Source organism: Bombus fervidus, chromosome 4, assembly GCF_041682495.2.
Source record: "Bombus fervidus isolate BK054 chromosome 4, iyBomFerv1, whole genome shotgun sequence".
NCBI classification, from domain to species: Eukaryota; Metazoa; Arthropoda; class Insecta; order Hymenoptera; family Apidae; genus Bombus; species Bombus fervidus.
This window is the reverse complement of record NC_091520.1, coordinates 10,282,225-10,305,123: the sequence shown is the minus strand read 5'-3', so window position 1 is coordinate 10,305,123 and position 22,899 is coordinate 10,282,225. Positions and strand designations below refer to the sequence as shown.

At 37.5% G+C, this 22,899-nt stretch overlaps 1 protein-coding gene across 1 annotated transcript in view; it reads left to right on the top strand.

Annotated features, from left to right (window-relative positions):
* Positions 1–436: 436 nt before the first annotated feature.
* The window catches only part of LOC139986954 (uncharacterized), a 41,705-nt gene continuing 19,242 nt past the window's right edge, over positions 437–22,899 (top strand). The window contains exons 1-4 of the mRNA XM_072002734.1: positions 437–1,161; positions 18,110–18,170; positions 19,373–19,490; positions 21,183–21,676. Coding sequence (XP_071858835.1) covers positions 18,118–18,170; positions 19,373–19,490; positions 21,183–21,676 — 665 coding nt within the window. The 5' untranslated portion in view covers positions 437–1,161; positions 18,110–18,117. The remainder of the gene's footprint in view (positions 1,162–18,109; positions 18,171–19,372; positions 19,491–21,182; positions 21,677–22,899) is intronic.

Below are 22,899 nucleotides of genomic sequence, written 5' to 3'. Positions count from 1 at the left end.
AACCCTCTCTATCAAGAAAATAATATCCACAGCACCGAAGAAAAATTCTTCCCCCAAAATTTTCGCCACATTTGTCCCTCTATACTAACAAACAAAATCGATCGTGAAAAGGAACGCTTGGATCCTCTCTTAGCTTTGCGATACCGAAAGGAACATCGGAAGCTACATTAGCCCTGTTCGGCCACCGCGGCATCGTGATCGTGTCATTGTCTGCGGTCAGATCGAGTGGCCATGGGAAGGAAAGAAATAGAAGCGAAGTGGGAAAGTGAAAGAGGGAGACGCAAAGTCTAGCAGGGGCGCAAACTCGTTTTGAGGAGAGGGTTAGCTCGGGAGCGGCCAAGAGGGGACGAAGACGAGCTAGGGGCTGGAAGGGCGCTCAGATGCGGCGCAGGTGGGGATGAGTCGAGATTGGCTTTTCGTGAGCGTGAAACTCAGTAGTACGCTACCACCCACGCATGTAGTACGCACGTTCGCTCCACGTGTGCCCCGAACGAGAACGATCCTCGATTTTACGCGACCTGCGAGAATCGGATAGTGTCCCTGTATCACCCTGGTGCCAGGTCGAGCGATTTCGAGCGGTTTCAAGAGGGTACATCAACGAAATTCAGTGATCTGCAATTCGAAGATTCATAAATAATCCATCGATCATTTAAACGGATCGAGAAAAGCGTAGATCTGGCAGGAACAAGAGAAGATACGAAAAGATAGAAGTTTGAAGTTGCACGAGTTTGTAGAGAAAGAAGAATAGAGGAAGAATCTCGAACGTGACAATAGGTTCGTTCTATTTGAAATTAAGTATTCGTATCTTCATCGAAAAAACGTTGGACGTCGTAAAGTTTGGAAGAAGAACGCCTGGCACCGGGAGGATCGAATGAAAACGCGGAATAGGATGCGAAGGGTTCGTATTCGATGAAGATCGAGCTTACGCGCAATAGAAGAGATGGATCGAGAAGCTGCACGATTATTCTGCTGATCGACGCGTCAGCGTTCCTTTCGCGGCAGAAATCTAAGATGAAAATCCGCTCGGCGGGACGAGACATTTTTTCAAGTGGCGCGCTAACGACGCTGCCTCTGCGACTCGCAGCTGAGAATCCTGATCGTTAGCACCTTTAAGAGACCGTTCCTGAAGATCGAGAATCAGTCATCGTCTTCGACAAACTCGTAAGCTTTTATTACTTTTCTATCTTTCAATTTTGTTAAATATTTATAAAGCTTGCCCGTGTCTTTTTCGTTAGTTGGCTTGTGAATTAATCTCGTTTGGGGTGGTATAATATTTATAGTAGATATTTGAGAGCGATCTCAAAGGGACGAAAATAGGGGATGTTTCCTTTATAAGGATTCACGAAGCTGCGAACCTCTAGTTAAAAGAGGTAACGTTCCGCAGATTAACAGGCCACAACGTTTAGTAGCTTGCCAGGTTTCGACTTTCCATGACCAGCATTGTTTGGTACTGGGGAAACCATTGAAAACCAATGACAATTAGCGAAATTCACCGTCCAGACCTCTAAGTTACTTCTGAACCGACAAAGAGAAAATCGAGTAGTTTCCAATTAAACCGAGCAAAACGAATTGCTCTTTTAAATGGTATCTAATTTTGTATACAGTAATCGAAAGAAACGGATAATTCTATACTTTGCTTATAATTTAGACTTAATTACTGTTTAATGATAGAAAATATGTAATCTTAAATATTAGAAGTAGAGTTACATAGTGTGTCTGAAACAACTATTTACTCCTCAAAAGATCAGTTTTATCGTTTTCTACTCTTTTCCGCCATCGATCTGAAATATTTTCTGCGACTACGCTTCACAGAGCAATTTTCTACGAGCTACAGATACGAAAATGTCGTTACATCGTAACAGTGTTGGCTAATGTTCCGAGTTGAACATTTTTGAAACGATTTTCCACGTCCAAAGGGTATCTCGTTATTTTGATATATCATTCAAAATTACAATCGTATTTTAATCTTTCTTGTACGTTATTATTTCACATTCCTATTTTGCTCATGCTAGAACCGTGTTCATCGAGAAACTCTTAACTTTCGAAAGATGTACGTTGATAATCGAAGTCGTTTGCGTTGAAATTCATGTACTCTACTTTTTCGAGCGATCGTTCTTATCAATTCAGTGTGATAGATTCTCGTACAGAAGCTAATCTTATTATTGCATTCGAAGCATGGCTCGGGGCGTAATCTTTCAGTAACAAGGCAAACATACGAACGTCCACGAGCCTGCCAGTTTCGTCTATTAATTAATTCTCAACCACTGATACACGGCGAACGGAGATTACCATAGAATGCAGATTTTGGAGATCTGGTTCCATGCAAATCGTGTTTCATCTGATGGCTAGTGGGACAATAGAGAGGATATTATCACCGATAACATTTACGCAAACATTATAACAGAACATGTTACAATGTAAACCTGTAGATTACCATAAAATGTTTCAATCTTTGTAATTCCACTTTTTCGATCTAATTGTATTTTTCACTGCTTGAGAAGTTTTCTAATTTTAAGGAAAATATGAGGGAATAATTATTGATATCCGTAATTTTTCGTTTCAAAAAATCCATTAAATGTTTTCTTAAAACACGAACCCTTTGAGGTTCGAATGTTTTCGAGACTGTGGGGAAAATTCTCTTTGTAGCAATTAATGTAACTTCTTACTTCGTAGAATTGCTTTTGATATCTCATGCATTTTTGCATATTATGTACACTCTGTACATTCTTACGTTCTCACGTTTTCGAATTTCCTAAGCTTGTAATCAAATAATAATTGAAACGTACATTTCTTGATGTTCTTACAAACAAAATATACTCCAATAAAAAAAAAATTAATTCTGACAAGATTAAAAATAGTAGTTAACGGCGCAAACGGTAATAAACAACTTGTTAAAGTATGATATCGTGCATATGTAAAAGGTTAAAGGTCCTTTTGTATCTTAGAATGAAAGCAAGACAGAAAGTAAAAATTGGAGAACTACAGCCTTCCTGAGTCCTTCTGCTGCCAGCTGACCGATACATCCGCCCTTGATGCTTATGTGATATATAGATGCCGTTTGTTTACGTTTGTATTTGTTAAAAATGTACATATCAAAACGGCCAAGACATTCTTCGCATATATCACGTATTTACGGCTGGCAGTAGAAAGCTTAAGAAATTTACAGGGAATTCTATCCTCTGGCAATGAAAGGGGCAGGATGGGGGAAGGGGCGTTATCGTACAAGTAACGCAGTATCGTTTATTTCAACGGCGTAGAAAAAAAGAGCATCAAACGATGTTAAAGCACAGTCTCACTGCCAACTTTGGTCCGCGCAAAATTACATAACTATCCGCGTGCCACGTAATATCGGCGAATATTAGGAGCGTGGAACGCCAAGGAGCCATGGCGTTACACTTTTCAGGAATGTAATCAAACGGAATGACGAGAACGTCAGACGCAGAAGACGGTGTTGGAAACATTGGCATGACGAGTCGACTTGTTTCAACATCCTCACGAAGCTCGTCGATCTTGCAAGTTAAATTAAAAGTAGGGAACTCAGTTCCGCGAATATTAATAGTTCTAATCCGAAAGCTGCAGGAGAAATTTATCCGTAAGATAAATTTTCCTCGGAGAGTGGAGCAACGAAAGAAAGGGAAGAGTTCTATGCTTCGTTCCTGTAACTCTGTCTTTTTTCCTTTAATCGAGTTACGACTGCAAATGTTACTCCCCTAGTCGCACTTCCTCCGGCTAAAGCTCACCATCTGGCCAACTTCTTTTAAGTAAGAAGTTAAAGTTAAGGGAAATTGCTCGAGTAAGAACTTGCCACTTTTTTTTTTTACGAAAGCCTGCGAGCGACAATTCGAGTTCCTCGGAATTAATTCGAGCTTCTTCGCATTATGCTTCACACGTGTCCACTTTCATGTTAGGTGGAAAGATTCGATAGAGATGTGGTATTATCATGGAAGTTTTTATATCTAAGGTAACTAGGAGTGAGATTGAATTCTAGTAAAAAAGTCTGTTAGGAGAAATTTACTTTTATATGTTCAAACGTATTACCGTTTCTACTCATAAAGATTTAGAAATTCATTAAAAAGATCCTCCAGATAAATAAAGATCTTATGCGCTTATCTCGTTTCCGGAAAAAATACATTCGAACTGAGTACTTCCAGCTGAGCTCTTTAATTAATTAAATAATCTCTTAAATAATTCTTTATTGAATCACGAAATCTTTTTCTATATTTTACCGGCACAGCTGAATGGCCCAGAATTTCTAGACGATTTTTAAAAATAATTTATGTAGATTCATGTTTCCTGGATAACGTTATACTCTCCACACTTGTTGATAAAAGCTCTAGGGAAAAGAAACTGGATTCTCATAATAGCCGAAGGGTCAAGGATAGCCATGCGCAAAGAAACGAAAAAGGGCACGTTTTTGCCCTCCTATTGGCGACCATTTAATACAAAAAAGAAAAGAAAAAAAAGAAAGAAACCTGAAATCAAGGCTGAAACGCCGTATGTGGGCTGCATTATAAAATGGCGGGTCGAGATACGAGGAACGGATATTGAGGACTATTTGAGGGATGTGCCCTTTTACGAGCTCGATCAAATGTATCGGATGTTCCTTTCTTCTCGTCCTAGACCGCCTAGATTACTAATGCATTCGACAATCTACGCTGAATATTTCTATCTCTCTCCTCGAACGAGTTTCACCCTATTGTTACGGCGAAATAAATTTCTACTACTTGCCTGACCTATAGCACTGCGTCTTAGTGACGTAAACAGGTGATGATCTTCTTTTTAGTATGCAGGACACTCTTGCACAAACGAATTATTTGCTAATGGAATTGCACGATTTTTATTTACAAATTATTCGAATTAATACATTTTTCTGGGAAATATAGTAACAGGTTCGATGATAAAGCAAATAAAGTTCGCAAGTAAATTCTAGGAAGTTCGAATCATTCGATTGTCTTATTCGACGCAACATTCTAAGATTGTAAAAAAGAAATCTGTAGCCTTGCAACTTTGAACGTTTGACGATCTCTGAATCTTGACTTTCTACAAAGTAGTATCTAGAATTTTATATTAATTTCTTTAAAAAAAAAAAAGAGATTGTTCTAAGAAGTTCGCCTTAGGAAACTCGAGACTTGAAATTCGTTCTCGTAGAGGTGAACAATAGCTTCTTTTCTCTGTTTTCGCGTCAGGTTGCTTTTCAACTCAAAGGAGGCGAGGACGAGGCTTCCCACGCAGATTTCTATCGTGATACCAATCGAACACCTCTTGAAAAAGATCGACGCTGTTCGTAGAATTTCGTAATTGCTGTAATTAGAATTGTGCCTCGATTAAACAGACATTTATTCTAATCCCAGGGAAAGTTTCAGAATAACAATAGCAACGGTAATTAGAGAAGTAAGTTTAACGAAGCCAGATAAGAAATTATTCTCGGTAACTTCAATTTTTAAAAGCGATATAATCGGATCTCACGTAAATAAACGACTATTCTTACAGTTCTAGGATTTCCTTAGTATTTATTTGAAGATAATGGAAAAGAGATTGTCTTGTACTTCGCTCAGATTCTCTTTGTCGCAACGTTGCGACGCGTGTGAAATGTCCGCGTAAAGTCGTATCGTGGTTATGGTTCGGATTAAAGAAATATGGGGGATCGATCGCGTAAAAATTATGGCTCCCGCGGGTGGCTCGATCTCGTAAAATTTTTTCCCCGTCGTTTCTTGCAGCGCGACACTGCTAAGCTCCGTGTCTACGAGCGTGTAAGACAACGCCGTGCCATATTTTACAAGAAGGGAATCGATACTGTCCGTGGAACTTAGCTTCGAAGCGCTGGATCTTTGCGGGTTGAAACACTTTTAAATTACAATATACAGGATCTAGAGAAAATTGTATTCTTAAGTTCTCTTTCAATCTTTTCCCATATAATTCCAGAGTGATATACAAACGATGCACAAACAATCACCTTTTATACTTGAAGCAAACGAAGTAAAATTATTTAAAAGCATTCAATTATTTTTATATAAATTTATAATTGGATATAAAAATCTCATTAATTGCGCTTTACGTTTCGTTCCGGTGAAGGAAGCTCCACCGTAATTACATCAATCGAACATATTCTTCTACCAGTTTCTTTATTTAAATTTCAAATTGTTCTCTTTGTCATCCTTGCACTTTTATAAATTATGGGTTTCGTATCTCTCAACAATGATCTCTAAAATCTAGCAAATATCAATCTCGACAGGCAAGGAAATTAAGACCGAATCGTCGTTCGTCACTCGTCAGAGATTTCGAAATTGAAATTGAACGGGGCTCACGAGAGAGCATCGATACAGAAACGTGGAAGCGGGAATTTTGTCCGGCCGAAATAAAAAACAAATAAGTTCACGGGTCGTTTGTTTGCTCTCCTTTACGCGGGGCCGCGTCACTGATGCAAATTCCCGCGATATTCGCTCGAAAATAGGCTGTCAGGAAGCGGAGACCGGTCCACGTGTCACGATGTCCACGCATGACCGATCAGCGTGGACCGTGAAATAAATATGAAAAGTTGTAGCCTGATTTATGACCGACGAACGGTCCGCTGTTGATTTATGATGCTGCGCCGGAAAGCGTCGGCTTTATTTTCTATCTGCCACGACGGCGTCCTCCTCTCCTACGAAATCGTCAGTCATCGATGGGACAGCTTCGCGTTTTCTTTTGAATTTATGCTTTTTCCGCCATCGGTGACTTTATACTGGAATTTTGAGAGATTTATTTCGAACATCGTGAAATAACGTTGTCTATGATACGTTGCGGCACCATTCTCAGTTAGTTAGAATGTTGGAATATTTTAAAGACACTCTATGAGTCCTGTTTAATAAGCTTGTTTAATTTTATAAATGTTTGAATTTCTTTTTTTTTCAGGTTTTAAAATAACGCCACATTTTCCATATTCGAACATTTATTTTTCCTGTGTAGCTTTCAAATTTAACACGTTTAAAGCCATGTTTATCGCTCATTTATTATTCCGAACATTCAAATGGAAAAATAAAATTAATTGCAACATAAAATTTTCTTGCTTCTGCAACAAGCATGTCTAAGCTAATGAGTTTTCTTGCAACCCTTATAAACATAAATAGTAATCTTTCTATTCCGTAAATAGTAATCGTATTGGTCGCAATGACTCGTTGTAATTAAACCCTAAACACGATTGTTTCTTCTCACAAGCAAGCAGCAATTCGGAGCAAGTAAACAGTAGTGATTGCTTCTTCCGAGAGCAAGTAGTAATTCAGTTAATATCTCCGACATAAGGAGAACGAGGATCCCACTCGAGCTCCCCCTTGTAATTTCCCATCAGCGATGCTCGAAAGTTTATTTGCTCTACGAGCGGTTCTCTCTTGACGTTTCGGCTGGTGCTGTGTTAGGCATTGTCAAGAGCGTGGGTCGACCTTCTTGACAATGGTCCGCCGAATAGTAATCAAGCTACTTAACAGCGTTTCACTTGCCACTATACCGAACAAAGCATTCATATCTGTCTCCACGAATTTTCTGTCATAGTTTCTTGAGCTATCGTCATTTTTTTCCGATAGTTTCTATCACTAATTTCAGGATCTGGATACCATGTTTTATGCAAAGTTCTTTTTATCAGATAGATAAATTTGTTACATATTTTTGGATGCTAATATCTATCGTTACTCAAACGCTCTTCCTCTATTCGTTTGTCTCAATTTCGTCGTTAATTGAATTTCTATTAGTACAAGTGTTAGAATTTTTAAATTGGAGAATATAAATAGAATCTAAATAGAAGAATCTCTGTGTAGTTTTAAACAATAAATATCATTACCGTCATGAAGGAAGCATTTCTCTTCTAGACAAGAACAAATCCTGTGTATCATTACCTATGATTATCTCATTTCTAGAAGAAAATACACTTATTCTACTTTCCACCTCTTCGAGTCCAAATTTTATCAATCGAATGTCCAATTCCTTGCAAATCTTCAAACATAAAAATATCTTGAAATCTCAGTCGATGGCACGATATCGACGTCAATTAAGCTCAAACCCGTCGTCTTCTCAACTATGTGGGTCGATGCGGATTTTTCAGCGTATTCCACGGTAAGGCTGTCCATTGTAGTTCCTCGCATACAGCTTCGGGGCTCGGAGGATTTGCAGGATCTGCTGGTACAACGGTGGTGAACCTCTATACACCTATCGCCGACGGATTCTCGGGTCGGATTTGTGTTCACGGAACTGGGAAAGCCGGATGAAAAAGGACGAGGAAAATGGAAGCAACCGTGATAAGATCGAGAAATCGCTGCCACATATTCTCTCACCCTCTATTTGGATGCGCTCTATATGCCTAATCGTATGCAAATCGCGACTGTGACTCGCCGTTAGCCGAATACGGACGTCGATGCTCCGAATCGATAGAGTCTACTCAACGATATAAATGGGTAAACAAGCCCCGGGAACCCACTGGAGAATGGTGAAATCGGTATTTGCATGTAAATGCCCGAACGTCTTTATTCGATGCTAAGGCTCCCGTGATTTTAGCAGAATGCGAAGTCTAGTGAAATAGGAGCATATTTGTCAGACATCAGCGTGTAAGTTGATAAAATGATTTTTGCGAAGAAGGGGAAACTCTACTTGTTTATAGCAAATCTTATTTCAGTCTTTGAATTATTGTAATTAATAATTGTAATTTTGATTATATGGCAATTTAAAAATGATTTTAAGGGAATATGAAGTTATTAAGTGAAATAGGAACTTATTTATCGAACACCAGTAAATAAATTGATAGGAGAATTTTTGTGGGAAAAGAGCAATTCTGTTTGTTTATAGTGTATTTTTTCTAATCTTTGGATTATATTTTTGATTTAGTAGAAGCTCTAAATTATAGATTATAGATCTGACTCACAGTAAAGCTCGATTTGAATAATTGTAATTTTGATTACATAGCAATTAAAAAATGATTTTAGGAAAATGCAAAGTTAAGTAAAATGAAAGCGAATTTGTCAGACATAAGTAAGTTAATGGACTCATTTTTCTGCCTTTCTTTAATCAAGATGTGGACCATTTCTTTGTTTTTCAAAATATCATTCTTAAATGAAGTTATTCGGATCACTACAAAATAATGATCGGCAATGAGTATCTTAAATTGAATGAAAATAGACGAAGACGGAGCGAAGAAAATGATAGAACTTCAATTATTCAGTTTCGAAATAGTATACAAGATATTTTAACAAACGAAGAATGGTAGTTTTATGAAACGTAAGGAATTTCATTTGGTTGCAGCGTGACATAGATTACAGATCTGATTTAATTAAAACAGGCTCTATTCGTAATAAAATTTAGATTGAATTCTAGTTTCACTTTCAAGTATAAATTACACATAATGTTTTAATATTACGTCGACTGACATGATGTTACAGTAATGAAGAAGTTACAGTGACTTAAGTAGCTACTATGGCAAGAGTTTAAGAGATCGATCATCTTATGAAATTGTAATGTGATTTATACTTGGGGCCAGGAATTTAATTTTCGTTCTACAAATATTCTTAAAGAATCATGAAGGTGTAAAAAGTAACAGAATCTATCATCCCATAGTGGTCATCTTATGGAACGTTGAACAAAGAATTGCTTCGAGAGAACTGATCCATACGTTGCGAGTACTTGTCGCGTTAATGCTAGAATTACCAACCTGTAATCTAAATAGATTATACATAAACAATTACAATTAAATTAATATAACGTAGATAATTAATTGCGCGTTATTGCTAATCTGCGAATTTGTGCATTTATTCATTTAATATAACATACGTATGACATGATTACAGAGTTCTCTTTCTGATATTTAAATCTCTGTAACATTTAGATCTTTCCTTACATTCTATTTCCTTCTTTGTGGGATGAACAAAAATATGGATCTGCATAAGAAAATCTACAATTTAATCACGGATCCCTACCTCAACAATACTAAAATTTTGTCAATTTTGTCATAAGTACTGTAACATTAACAAATTTATCATTTTGACAAGTAATAGTGTTTTTGCAGTCAGAATAATAGAAGTATATAATCCAAACAATGAAATAACGAATTTACATCAACGATTACGTAATCGCAGACATAAATTTCATCGTGCAAACGTACACGAAGTGTTGGTAATATGTACTCGAAAATTTGGACTACAACTGGCGGATGCAGTGACGAGCCAGGCTTGGGCCTAATTAACTGTCGGATGAATAATTGAAGTAGGTTAAAACACACGCGCAGTTTGATCGATTATTTAAACGGTGGGACTATGTTGGACAGGCAAAAGGGGAATATTACACAGCGAGAGATTGAATGGATTTTAATATTGAAATTGAAGGATTCGTTTATCGAGCACGTAGCGCTGGATTTAACGTCTGAGACCTTTCACAAGGATAAGAGACTCTCGTTAGCTCGTTTATTTTGTTGCTCCTGTCGAGTTTCGCATTAAAAAGAATCGCATTAAAATAATCGAATCGAGTCAAACGATGCGCTCCATCCGTTCAAACGTTCAACAGGTATTGCGTGCATCGTTTGATAAATGATTTACGATCCCCGAGCTTGCTCTTTTCGCTCGTTTTGGTAAGAAATGGTCTTAGAATTGAGCGTGGAGAACGCGCCACATCCATTTATGTTTATTTTCGTGACTTTAATTCAATACGAGACTAATGCTGGGATAATATTTTTAGGAAGTTAGTTTCTCTGTCGTGAGTGTTTGCACAAGTGGATTAAACACGAACTGAAAGTAGTAGTAATTGTAGTATAGCAATATCGTGCGATTTCTTTTTATTTTCATCTATTTCAAAAGTGCCGCAACTCGAAATAATTCAGTCCTGTGTTAAAAAAACATCTAAACCATCGAAGGAGAATTTAAAAATTGGATAATTACAGCAATAGTATTTGGTCAATGTTTCAAAGAGGCTGTTCCTCTCCGTTCAGTAAATAATTTTTTGTAAATTTCTAAAACGTTTCCCGCTTTTCCTGCGAAATTTGTTCGAGTTATGTCACTTGTGACATAAACATTACAAATTTTACGCTTACTCAACAAATGGATTAAGCAACGCGCAATGATATTACGCGCAGCATATTGTTCTAACTGACAATTCTATGAACAGTTGTTTCATCAAATTTTACGACAGCTTTAATATCAAATTTCATGGAAACGATAACCGTCTAGCCACCCACACCGCTCATTATTTCAAAATAATATAACGACGTCTCATAAAAATCGTCATAAAAAACGAGCATCGTGTCAAGCGTAGTAACGAGATTAATTTTTCAAAACGCACGGATTCCTGTCGACGGCTGTCGTCGACGACAAAAATGAGAAGGGATCGAGGCACGAAGAGAAGAAAGGAGAGAGAAAAAAGCTCCGTGGGGACGTGGAGCCCTTCCAAGGCCCTCGTTGTTTCGAGATTTCGCTGCAGAAATACGCCAATTATCAGACAATGAGATTCTGAAGCGTCTTTTGGGAATCTTAGCCCTTCACTTGCTCTGTTTGTGTTCCGTTCGTACGCGTTCCTGTGGCTGGCATTTATTGGTCGCTTTGACGAGACTCGCAGCCTCTCGATCGCAGGTATTTCCCCAGGATCCACTACGATCCATTACACAAATGGACGAAATTACATTTTCAGGTAAGTGTAAAGCGTCTGGGAAATCATGTACGACTGCGTATCATCTTTTTAGCTCTCATGAAAGCACCAACGATAAATGTGCCTCTCGCAAGCTTAAGTAATCAGCTCTACCTTTTCTCAGCTTCTCAATTCTATTACACAAATGCGCGGTTGATGTTCAATTCTCAAGAAACAACTGGTTTGTTTCTATAAATTCACTAATTTCAATAAGATAGCATACATAATAGATACTACGTTTCAAGGTAAATTTAAGATTGTTCCATAGTTTTCAATTCGTGAGATTGATTAATCTGGCTTCTAAACGCTTTACATTTTAAATAACGCGATAGGCGAGAGTGATATTAGCCTTGTTCGAGGAAGAAGCAGTCTAATGGGCTCTGCAAATTTTACGTATTTTATGATTTATGAGCATTACGATCTTCCGAGTGAGTTGTCTTACGGTTCGATTAATTGTCAGTTTAACAGTTTCTCTAAGTATACATGCGATTCCTTCCATGAATTTCTAAGCTTTTTATTGCCTCAGAAACTGTTTGTTGCATTTATTATGTAACTTGGTACAATCAATGTATCGATCGTAATGTAAACGGTTGGTGCGGGCCGAGTTTTGTGTAACTTCGTAGCCTTCTTTTGTATCTTTTCGAGGGATTATTTCAACGAGGAAACGCGCGCAACGATCAACCCGTATTCGATTAGTTTGCAGTGGCGTGGCTCTGGGTAAGCGAGCATGGAGTCGAGCTAGAATCGAACTAGACTCTGTCTCGATCGGTGACGGATTTTCCCGGCCATCGATATTTCCTTTCGTGTCCCGCCCCGTCGGAACGATCGATACGCCGCAACGTGATACGAAGTTTCGTCGGCCACTCTAATCCGAAAACTGGTCCCGCGATGGGACCAGCTGATAATCCAACTTCGACCAGTTGACAATCGCGCGTTGACACTCGCCGTTTCTCAGCGTTTGATAAAGCGCGCAGCATCGGTGCGTCAACAGCGTGTCCGGGATCCGTCGAAGCTGACGTACGAATTAATCCCCGATCGAGTGATTCCTCTCTCGACTGAAACAGATATTGTTTCCTCTTTGGTATTTTTTGCTTGTTAAGAGTTTTGTACTGCCGATTGGGTTCGTGCGTGTGTGCAAAAGATTCTGGATGTTGGTGAGTTAGATCTTTTGGAAGATCGTTTTAACTTGGCTATACCTGAACTGCTTCTAATAATTTTCAGAATAATTTTATATTTCTTTTATTTTCAAATGGTTCTAACGAATCTGTCGATGAAATTTTTGTACATTTTTATGGATAATAATCATCTTTTCAAAACGAAGGTTGAGCAATGCCAACAGTAGAAAAACAGTACCGAAAAGATCTTGAAACTTTTATTACTTATTTCGCAATCGTATTTTCTGTAGAATAATAGACATATCTAGATTAATTTCTTTAAATGTGTTGCGAAATAGAGCGTTCTTAGTCATTGATATTTTAAAACATTTCGTTTTTTCTGAAAAAATAACGGTAAAAATTAATGACAGAAATTTGTAGAAAATTCGATGAATAAGTTGTACTACGTCTGGTCTGATGGAAACGTCTGATTCTACTTATGCGCTCCGGTTTCCATCAACGCCTCGTCTAAACTGATTTTTCTTCCCCAGGGATAATTAAATACAATGTTCATTCATACGTATCTAATTGAGCCAGGGCTAACTTTGCGTTTCAACATAAATTTCTCGGATGGGCCACACGTGTGCTTTTGTCTTTGTAATATCGGAAAGCAACCCGGGTTGTTATATAACTTACGTACAACCACAAATTGCACCACTTGTTACGAAAGTTTTGCTTGGAAAATTTTATTGGAACATTAATTTGGAGAAGAATTTTGATTAGGTGCTTCGATAATAAAACGAGCGAAAATACAGTGAAGCAACATCATTTTAATATATGTATTACTCAGAAACGAAAGAGACTCGTCGATTTTATTGAATCATTTTCATAAAGAGCATCAAACGCGAGATTCGGTTCCTTAGACTCGCGTCTAGGCTTAAGAAACTCGAGGATATCATTGACTATACGAGCCGTGGATCCGGGTCGTCGAATATTACGTTCTCTTTATTATTGAAATTCGTTCACAGGGCAATGGTAATTTACTTTTTTTCTCCCATTGGCCCCCGCAATTTCATTCCGCGGTTCGAGGAATTATTAAAATTCGATATTCGCTATGATTCCGCGAAATTTACATTTTCCCATCGTGGGGTATCGGTTGGAGAAAAATTCGGAAAAATGGTCACAACGCAGGTGACGATAGCAACCGATTTCATTTAATTTGCCTGCGTTCGTAAGAAACAGTCTCTGATTAAGTGTCAGCACTGAAGAAAGAAGGACGTCTGATGTCAAAAAGAGATTTTAGTGATAGAGAATGCTAATATTTATAAAGTTTTAGGTGATGAAATTTGGGACGCGGAATTTTTCCGAGTAATCTTAACACTGCACATTTAGAATTATATAATTTTCTGAATTTGTAGAAACTAAAACGAAGAATTTAATGGTAAAAATGTAAATTTAGAGTTATACAATTTTCTGGATTTCTATAGAATTAAGTAGTAGTTTATTCTCTATCATTGATGGTTCGAGAGAGCAATAGAAGTCCTTGTGAATCAGCGAGTTAATTTCTCGTCGTCGGTGTAATTGACCCCTAAAACTGTGTTGCTTGTCGACGTTGCATGTTAATGAGATGCTTAGAATGCTGATTAGCTTCATTGTGCCTACGCCAAATACACCGACAAAGTTTCAACCTCCATATCCGCTGTATTCCGAACATTTCCAACAATCGTGACATCATGTCTCCTCTCGGCAATACAACAAAGGAATCCATTTATTTGTCAACTCGTAAATTGTTATATGTGTCTTTCACAAGGAAACGTGGAATAAATGCAATAAAATTCGCCAAGCGTGCGATACACATAAATGGCGACATAATGAAAAGCATCGAGCGTGTCGCGATTCTGGGATCTTCTCTTTAATTCTCTCCATTAAACTAGCTGAAGGCTAAAATTGAGCAGCTATTTGGAATACCGGCGTATCTGCTAAAATCGTGCTTCTGAAATGTTCAAAATTGAAACCCTCCTACGTTTATGGAATCGCGATATTTATGAAAAACCTATAAAATCGATACTGTACAAATTTCATTTTTAATATAGAATAAAATGACATGAAAAGAAAAAAACGACTACTTTAATTTCAGTAAAAAATAATGAAGCTTCAAAAAAAAAAAAAAAAAAAATGACTTTGGATCACCTTTTTTCCAAATAGCTGGTTTCCTCGTTACATTATAACATTGAAGGTAATTACATATGTGCAGTATCTCATTAAATGCACATTTAAGTAATTATAAAGCAATAAAAATGGATATGAGTTTTTAAAAATATTTATCGAGCAGAATTCTTTCTAATTTTATAGCATTGTTTTTATCCAAAAAATGACAATAAGTTTTCAATGTCCTAACTTTTAACACTTTTCAACATAACTGCAAAAGCAGGTTTCAACGAGAATTCTGCAGATAACATTTCTTCCATTTTTATTTTATACGAGCAATATTCATCGAATCCCATGTATTTACGCGAAGTACAAAAGATAGATTAAAAAAGATACGCATTGTTTAAAAGTATTAAGATGAAAATTGATAAAAATTCTCTGTCGACTCTGTCGTGAAAATTAGAATTTCTTTAAATGTGTATCTTTTGTAATTTGAAATACATAAAACCGCGTTTAAAAGCGCGTTTCTCAAAAAATACCTTTTTTTTTTTTTATCAACTTGCTTGTATCTGATTGAATTATGGCAATATAACAATAGTAATTTACCGACGTGTATAGTAATTTATGTAGATTATAAAAATGCGACAATCGGAAAAATATCTCGAGAAACGCCCATAATTCGAAAAGCTCCTCCTTAGTTGCTTCATATCGCTCGAAGTTTCTTTAGTTAATTAATGAAACAACGTGCCGAGCTTGCAATAGGCCAACAGACGTCTATTCAATCTTCTGCTTAACTAGATATCGTTTCGCCAGTTAAACGACCCTGCGAAATCATTGCCACAGTAAAAAAATCGATTGTCAAATCGTATGTAGGTCAGGAGGATTTTTATTCAATGGATGACATGTGGGTCAGGATCATCTTGACCCAGAGGTTTACGACGCAGGTAGAAGGAAAGAGTTGTTCGGAGCAGACGTTTGAAGAACGGAAGACTCTTCTTTGGAATTCTTATCCTCGTGATTCGTATACTAATGCGCCTTACTTTCAAACCGAACGTCAAAGGATCGCGAATATTTTTGAGTTATTATAAAATGTAAAATATTATCCTTATTTTAGATACGCTGTCAGTAGAATGCGAATATTCACGAAAAATATTTGTACGAATATAAGAAAGAAGCTTATGTAGGGCTTTAACGAGTTACTTCGTTTTTTACGATGAGTGTATGTATTAGCAAGATAATAGAAATGTTAAGAAACTATTTAAATTCTAAGTCAACGCTAAGGTAACATTCGTTTCATTAAATAGGTAGACTTTGCATGTTAACTAAAAATTCGTGCTGTTATGAATACAATTAAAAGAATAAAACCTAATAAATAATTCTTTCATTTTCTGAATATTGCACTAAATACATCTGATATTATATGTATTTTTACGTAGATATTTATTTATTGACCTGTATACGGGGATCAGCCCGTTAAAATACACGTATTTACAAGGTTAGCTAGACTGGTGAATACAGATACGTAGAAAAGCGAAAATATTTTTGCAAAATATAGATAACAAAGTATAGTTATACAGTAAATTTAGAACGATGATAACGCGTCGTAAATCGCTCGCTTGAATGACACGTCAATGGAACGCTCGATGGAAAAGATCTATGGGATTTGAAAAGCTGTTAACTGGAAAGCAGATACGATTTAGTGTATCTAGATGGAAGTATTTAGACTTGTAAGCATGACGTTGAAATAGCGACGGTTTCGCTAGTTTTGAAGATGATGCATTAAAATTAATCGATGCAAGGATACGCGACATTATTTAAACCTTTTCCACCTTTGAATTTCCTATAAATGCATAAACATCCCCGCTCCAGAAAATGCACCGACTTCATCGATATATCTCCATCAAAACTAAAATGACAAAAAGATTCTTAAATTCCGAATTCTTTTCGCTCAAAAATTTTCCTTCTACGCTAAAGAAGTCGCACCTAAGTCACTTCCGTAATTTCCTCCTATTATCAAAATTTACTGTTTCAGCATTCTCGAGAGGTCAAACACCGCTCAAGTATTATTAAAGAAACTTTGCAGAAGTGGCTACGAATTTAAATTAATCGCCGTCTTTAATAGTTGTTCGAATGGAAAAATCGTGTCCGCCTGGACAGCGTAGGACAAAAGGGGTACACGAATATGGCGCGTATTTAAAACGGAAGTGTTACAGAGAGGCGCGGAGTGCTCTTGTCGAGAACGCGGGGGTGGGTTCCGGCACATCGATCCCTCGGCTGCAGTCTGGTAGAGCCAACCCTCGTGGAAGGGTGCACAGGCCGATGAGATAGCAGGAAATTGAATAGTGCTTTCGCCTGATAGTGAGCCGAAGTAGCACTGTCACCATGCGCGAACCGTCTAGTCTGTTTGCTCGAACAAGCGCCGACGGAACCGCGTCACTCTTTTTTTCTTTATTTTAGATCACGTGACCCACTTGTGTCCTTTTGTACAGTCTTTGTACATGAAATGGATGGAATTTCGTTCATATTTCTAACGTGAATCGTAATTTCGTTCCTATTCGTTTTGTGTTTCCTCGAATCGCTTTTGGTCTTTGCAAAGGAGATTTATTCTTCGAGGAAATTAGTTTACATTCTTGTTAGCTGGATTATCTTTTGCCGTATTTTAATGTAGTTTTATGTATCGTTTACGACGGCTGTTACAACCTTTTCATAAGAAAACTGGATATTGAAATTTTAAATAATCAGACAACTAAGATTTTGACATTTTTCAAATCACGTTACACGTGCCATGGAATCTAGTTTACATTTTTAAAGCGAGGTAATACTACGTTTTATTAATTTTTTTATTTACTTGATTCGTGATTCCTTTTCATTTTTCAAAGAACAACCTAATTATCCAAGGAAATTAATTTTGATTTACCATCTTCTAATTTAACTTTACATATCGTTTGTACACTTTCGTAAAGTAACTAGGTATTAAAATTCCAATTACGCATGGAATTACGTTTTGCATAGATTTTACGCTTTTCAGCAGCACGAGTGAAAATGGGACGCGTTATAATTGCGTCAGGTAATTAACCGATCACAAAGAGGCGCGCGTCCAATGGACGCGAACGTGTGGTAGGTCGTTTTATCAGTTGATTTTGACGTTCGTTCGCGCGATCGATTCGCTGTAACTCCTGCACGACTTCCGGCGACGTGATCGTTCACTGATACTCGAACCTTTTTCTCGTTCATTGCAGCGCTTAAAATGTCTGGAACGGAGGCACATGGCGGTGATACGAGTCCCACGCGTCAGCCAAGGTAATTAAAAAGTAATCGCTCTTGATTTACTTGGTGTCGAGGACTCCTCGAAAATCGGGTCGATTCGCCATCGTCTCTTTTTTTTTTCAAATTTTCACGCGTTTAATGGGATAACTTTTTCAAATCTGATTGCCCTCGAACCATTTGTTTTTCGTATTAGATGGTGTAAGAAACTTTTTCCTCTACCTTGTTACTTTGTAACCGAGAACTTGGTATAAACGCAGCGGGATATTTAATCGCCAAGTTTCCACTTTCTACCCTTAATTACATTACTGATTGTAAAACTCGAAAGGAAACGCGAGCCGCGAAAACAACGTCGGGAAAAAAATTCTCATCCAACTACTTTCCAGAAATCGAAGCTTATAAGAAAACGACTCTTGTCTGTGTTTGTCTTTTTTCAGGAAAGCGAAAGGCTACTCAATTCTTTTAATTACTGGTCAATACGCTTCTATTCTCATTAAGAAGAAAATATTCAACAAAATATTCATGCTTATATATTTACGTCTGTAATTAAATGTAACTAAATTAAAAAGTTGCGTATCACATAACAAGTATGATGTTTATAGAACCGGTTTATAATTTATTCGACAATAAATCAAGACACGGATCATTTTTTACAACATGAATTTTATCATGCTGCGTGTCTTGCTTCTGGTTACTGGAACATTATGATAGAAAATGGAAAAATTTGACAAGGGCTGTTTTTGACACGAGTTTCTTAATTTATACGAAAGGCAAATGATTAATACGAAGGATTAATGAAGTTCGTGTCCCTAATTACCAGCTTCTTCGAGTTGCAAACGTCCTCGTTACCAACTTCTAAACATGTTTCCAACACTTGATGTATCAAGCTCGTACTGTCACATGATTCCGCGGCGTTCGTCCTCGATATTAATTGAGGCATCAATTATCCCGGATCTAGAACCTCTATGACTCCACTTTGAAGGACGGATTTCGAGTGAAGCGTTTCTACAAAGGAAACTATACCGTTAAAAGGGCACGCGCTGAATCAAGCTAATTAGCGAGCCTGATCCATCAAAGACGCGCGAGTAATAAGTAATTGATATCTTTGCGAATTACCGATGCCCTTTACCTCCTCTTTATCAAGAGGCTTATAACGAGAGACCATAAAGACCATTATTCATTTTTAAAATACGTCTCGTTTGTCCTTTTGGCGATAATATTTTCCTGTGAAATTCCAGACAGAGTAGAATTCACAGCGTCGGGTTACCGGCACGAACGTCCCTGCTTCCGGAACCCCCACCCGCCGGAAGTGGCGTTCCACCGCCGATACCACGCCGCCATTCCGCAACACCTACGGTAAGTAAAGTTTAAATAACTTCGCTGTTTTGATTAATATACGATTTCAGTTTAATCGACACCCAATTCCCACTTTCTTTGCTCCGACCAAAAGTTAAATCTCCGTGGATACTTGTATGCAGCATTTGCAATATGTACATTCGTTTATTTGTTTATATACAGCGTATGTTACACAGTTATGATTAAACTGTATATTTCCACGTAGACTTTAATTTCATGTTTTCACGAACATAATATAAAGAAATAAAGATCTGTTTCGTGTACTATAAGTTGTAAAAAGTATGATATTTATAAATATTTTATATATACTTCTATACTAATATGTATCCTGTGTATTTCCGCAGATTGAAAATTACCATAGACGCGTACGAGTTCGCAGTCCAATTAATACTTCGCTTTGGATATTTTCGTATATTTTATTTCCGTATATTTCCTCGCATTTAAATTTCCAATAAATACACAAACATTCGCAGCCCAATTATCAGCGGTAAATCTCTTGCCACACAATTACAGTAAGGAAATAGAATACATCACCGAATAATTTAAACTTTCGACGCTGAATAATTTGAAAGGAAAATTACCGCAGTTCTCGAGTCTTCTTCTTTTTCTATACATCATGCCGGTATTGTAGATGGAATTTTCGTCTAAATCGTACGACCAAAACTGAACAATTAGTGGCACGCCGACACTCGACGAATTAACAAAGGCAAAAAGCGACGGCGTAATCTCTAACCGGCTGGTTTTAAGTGGTCGTAGTAAATCGAGTAGAAACAACGAGGAACGAAACGTTCTCGTCGTGGTACTCGTTCGCACGTTCCTCGAACAGGGTCCACGTAATTAGTGGACAAATGAGGGTTTAGTGGATCAAACTGAATCACGTCGGTTCTTTTGCACAGACAAGTCTGGACACGAGGACAATCGTCACTCTGACCACACGCACACCATCTACATATATACACCACACACGGATACACGGAGCTATATAGTCTAGTTGCAAGTATTTTTAACACGACACTTTCCATTGTTCTTTACAATTTTCCTCCTTTTTTACTGGTTGCTGGATAACTTGGGGTTTAACAGCCAAACTTTGTGTGAAGACGACCTAACAGGTCCAAAGATATAAGTCTTTTTAAAAATAGCTGAGAGAACCGGAAGTTTTATGAAAGCCGAATATATATTAATCATTAGACTGTGAATTTTTACTCATTTATGAGAAAAAAGAATGTACAAGAGTTAACAGAGCACATATAACGTACTAATGCACAAATATATGAAACATCCAAAGTATAGTACTTGTTATATTTAACGATTAAATGGAACTTCTGTTTAGATTTCATTTTGTTTCATCGCGATCATAGAAATATGAATTTGCATAAAAATCCGTAGTCTAATGATCATTAAGGCAAGCAGCGTTTCAATATCTTTAATACCGCATGATCATATTCTTCAAATTTTCAACGCAATGAAAATCACACGTTCAGCTGCAAAACCAAGATATAAAGTTAGTTATAATTAAGAGAAATGAAAAGTTGCGTATAACTTCCGCTTTTTCGGTTTTGCATGCAAGTTGAAAAAGACGAAACGCACAGCTTTCGCTCTTCGTTATCTGCATCCTCGAGGGATAGCAGTTCAATCGAGTAGAACAAAGGGAGCACGGAGGGAACTCTATCGAGGAACTTGTTGATCCCGCAGGTTGCTCCGCCACCGATACCACTGCGGCCGCCAGCAATCCCAAAACGAAGCAAAAACGAGAAACCGATCCCGATACAACTGCCGACGAGACAGGAGGGTCAGATGAATCGACGGAAAGCCAGCGATCCAACTCTACCTTCTTCGTCGATTTTATCCTCTTCTTGGACTCACGATACGAACAACGAGAAGTTAATCGATCTGGGTCCGTTGCAGGCTCAGGATCAACCGGACAACCAAGAATATACGTTGAATTTTAGCAGCAAGGAGGCGCAAAATAATAATGAGGAGAACGATTTTGTGGCGGACTTCGACAAGGCGAATTTTGAGGAGGATTGCAACCCGAATGAGAAGTCCAATTTCGAAGAGTTGCAGAAGGCGTCGAAAGATTTAGAGAAGAGGTTGCACGAGAGAATCGTGAAGAGCGCCGAGTCGAAGTTCAAGGATCAGGCTAGAGAAGGAAGACAGAGACAGGGGGCGAATGTGCAGAATAACAGGTGAGAGAAATTGATGCGATTCGTAGATGAGAATGCCAAAGGAGGGGTGGAGGGATTTAAATTTTATATCAATGTATGTGCCTTTTCATATCATAATATAGTTAATCAAATAAGCAAGAAGCATCGAATTGATTTCCATTTGTGCACTTAATCAGTCAATTATTGATGATAATCGGGAGGATTAGTGGGAAAGAGGTGCGAGAGCATATCAGCTTTTTCGGCAGCGAGATGATTATAGCAAATAATATATGTATAAAATTCAGATTTATCCAAAGAATCCCGTTATAAATTTTTGTTGCTAAGATACTTAATCCGGTTTTCTTTTATTTTTTTTTTAATACAAATTTTTTCAAATTTTCTAAAATTTGTCTTTACTCGCAATTTCCTCAAATTAAAAGTTTCATCATTTTTCCTCCGAACCCCTAAATTGTCTCTCAAAATATCATTTCTAACCTCGCATCATCCAGCGATTTTCTTTCCTTTTAACCTACCCACGCGTCAGAGCCGAGCTTCCAATGAAATTCCCCTCGTTCCACGTAACGTTGGTTCGCCCTAAACTATGTCACCGTGTCACCCCGGCGAAATCACGTTAGGAAACTTTGTTGCACGCGTGCAACAACGCGAATTCCAAAATGAAGCTAATATTTCCAAGTAGAAGGAAGAATCTCAGTGTTTCTTCGTGAATGACAGTAAGCAATTACATCGTTGGAAAGCGTTCGCGTACGGTAGAACGTACGTGAAGCTACTATATTTGAGAGACGTTTTACAATGGCTATACAAATTTCTCAATGAAGAAGTCTTTCAGCAAAATGTAATACTTGATCCTAACTAATTAGTATTAACTAAACAGGTGACTAATTAATTAATTCGTATGTTTGTGCTATAATAAATGCTATAGTGTTCAAGTACTTTCTTCAGTCACAGTATGTGGAAGAATTCATAAAATATCTTATTTATTTGTATAATATCTAATTTATAAAATATCTCCAATTGGCCATTTGTCAAATTATCTGTTGTTTGTTTAGGGATTTCATTTTTGCTCAATATTTTTTGCTCTTCTCGCTCCTTCCTTGATCTATACATATAGATGGCTGTGTTGTAAATACGATCATTTCAACGTCATATTTCAAAAATGATAAAATAATAAAAAATAACGTTTTTAATATCATATCACAGAAAAGTGTTTCTGTTACATTATAAACTAGTCAAACTCGCATTCCTTC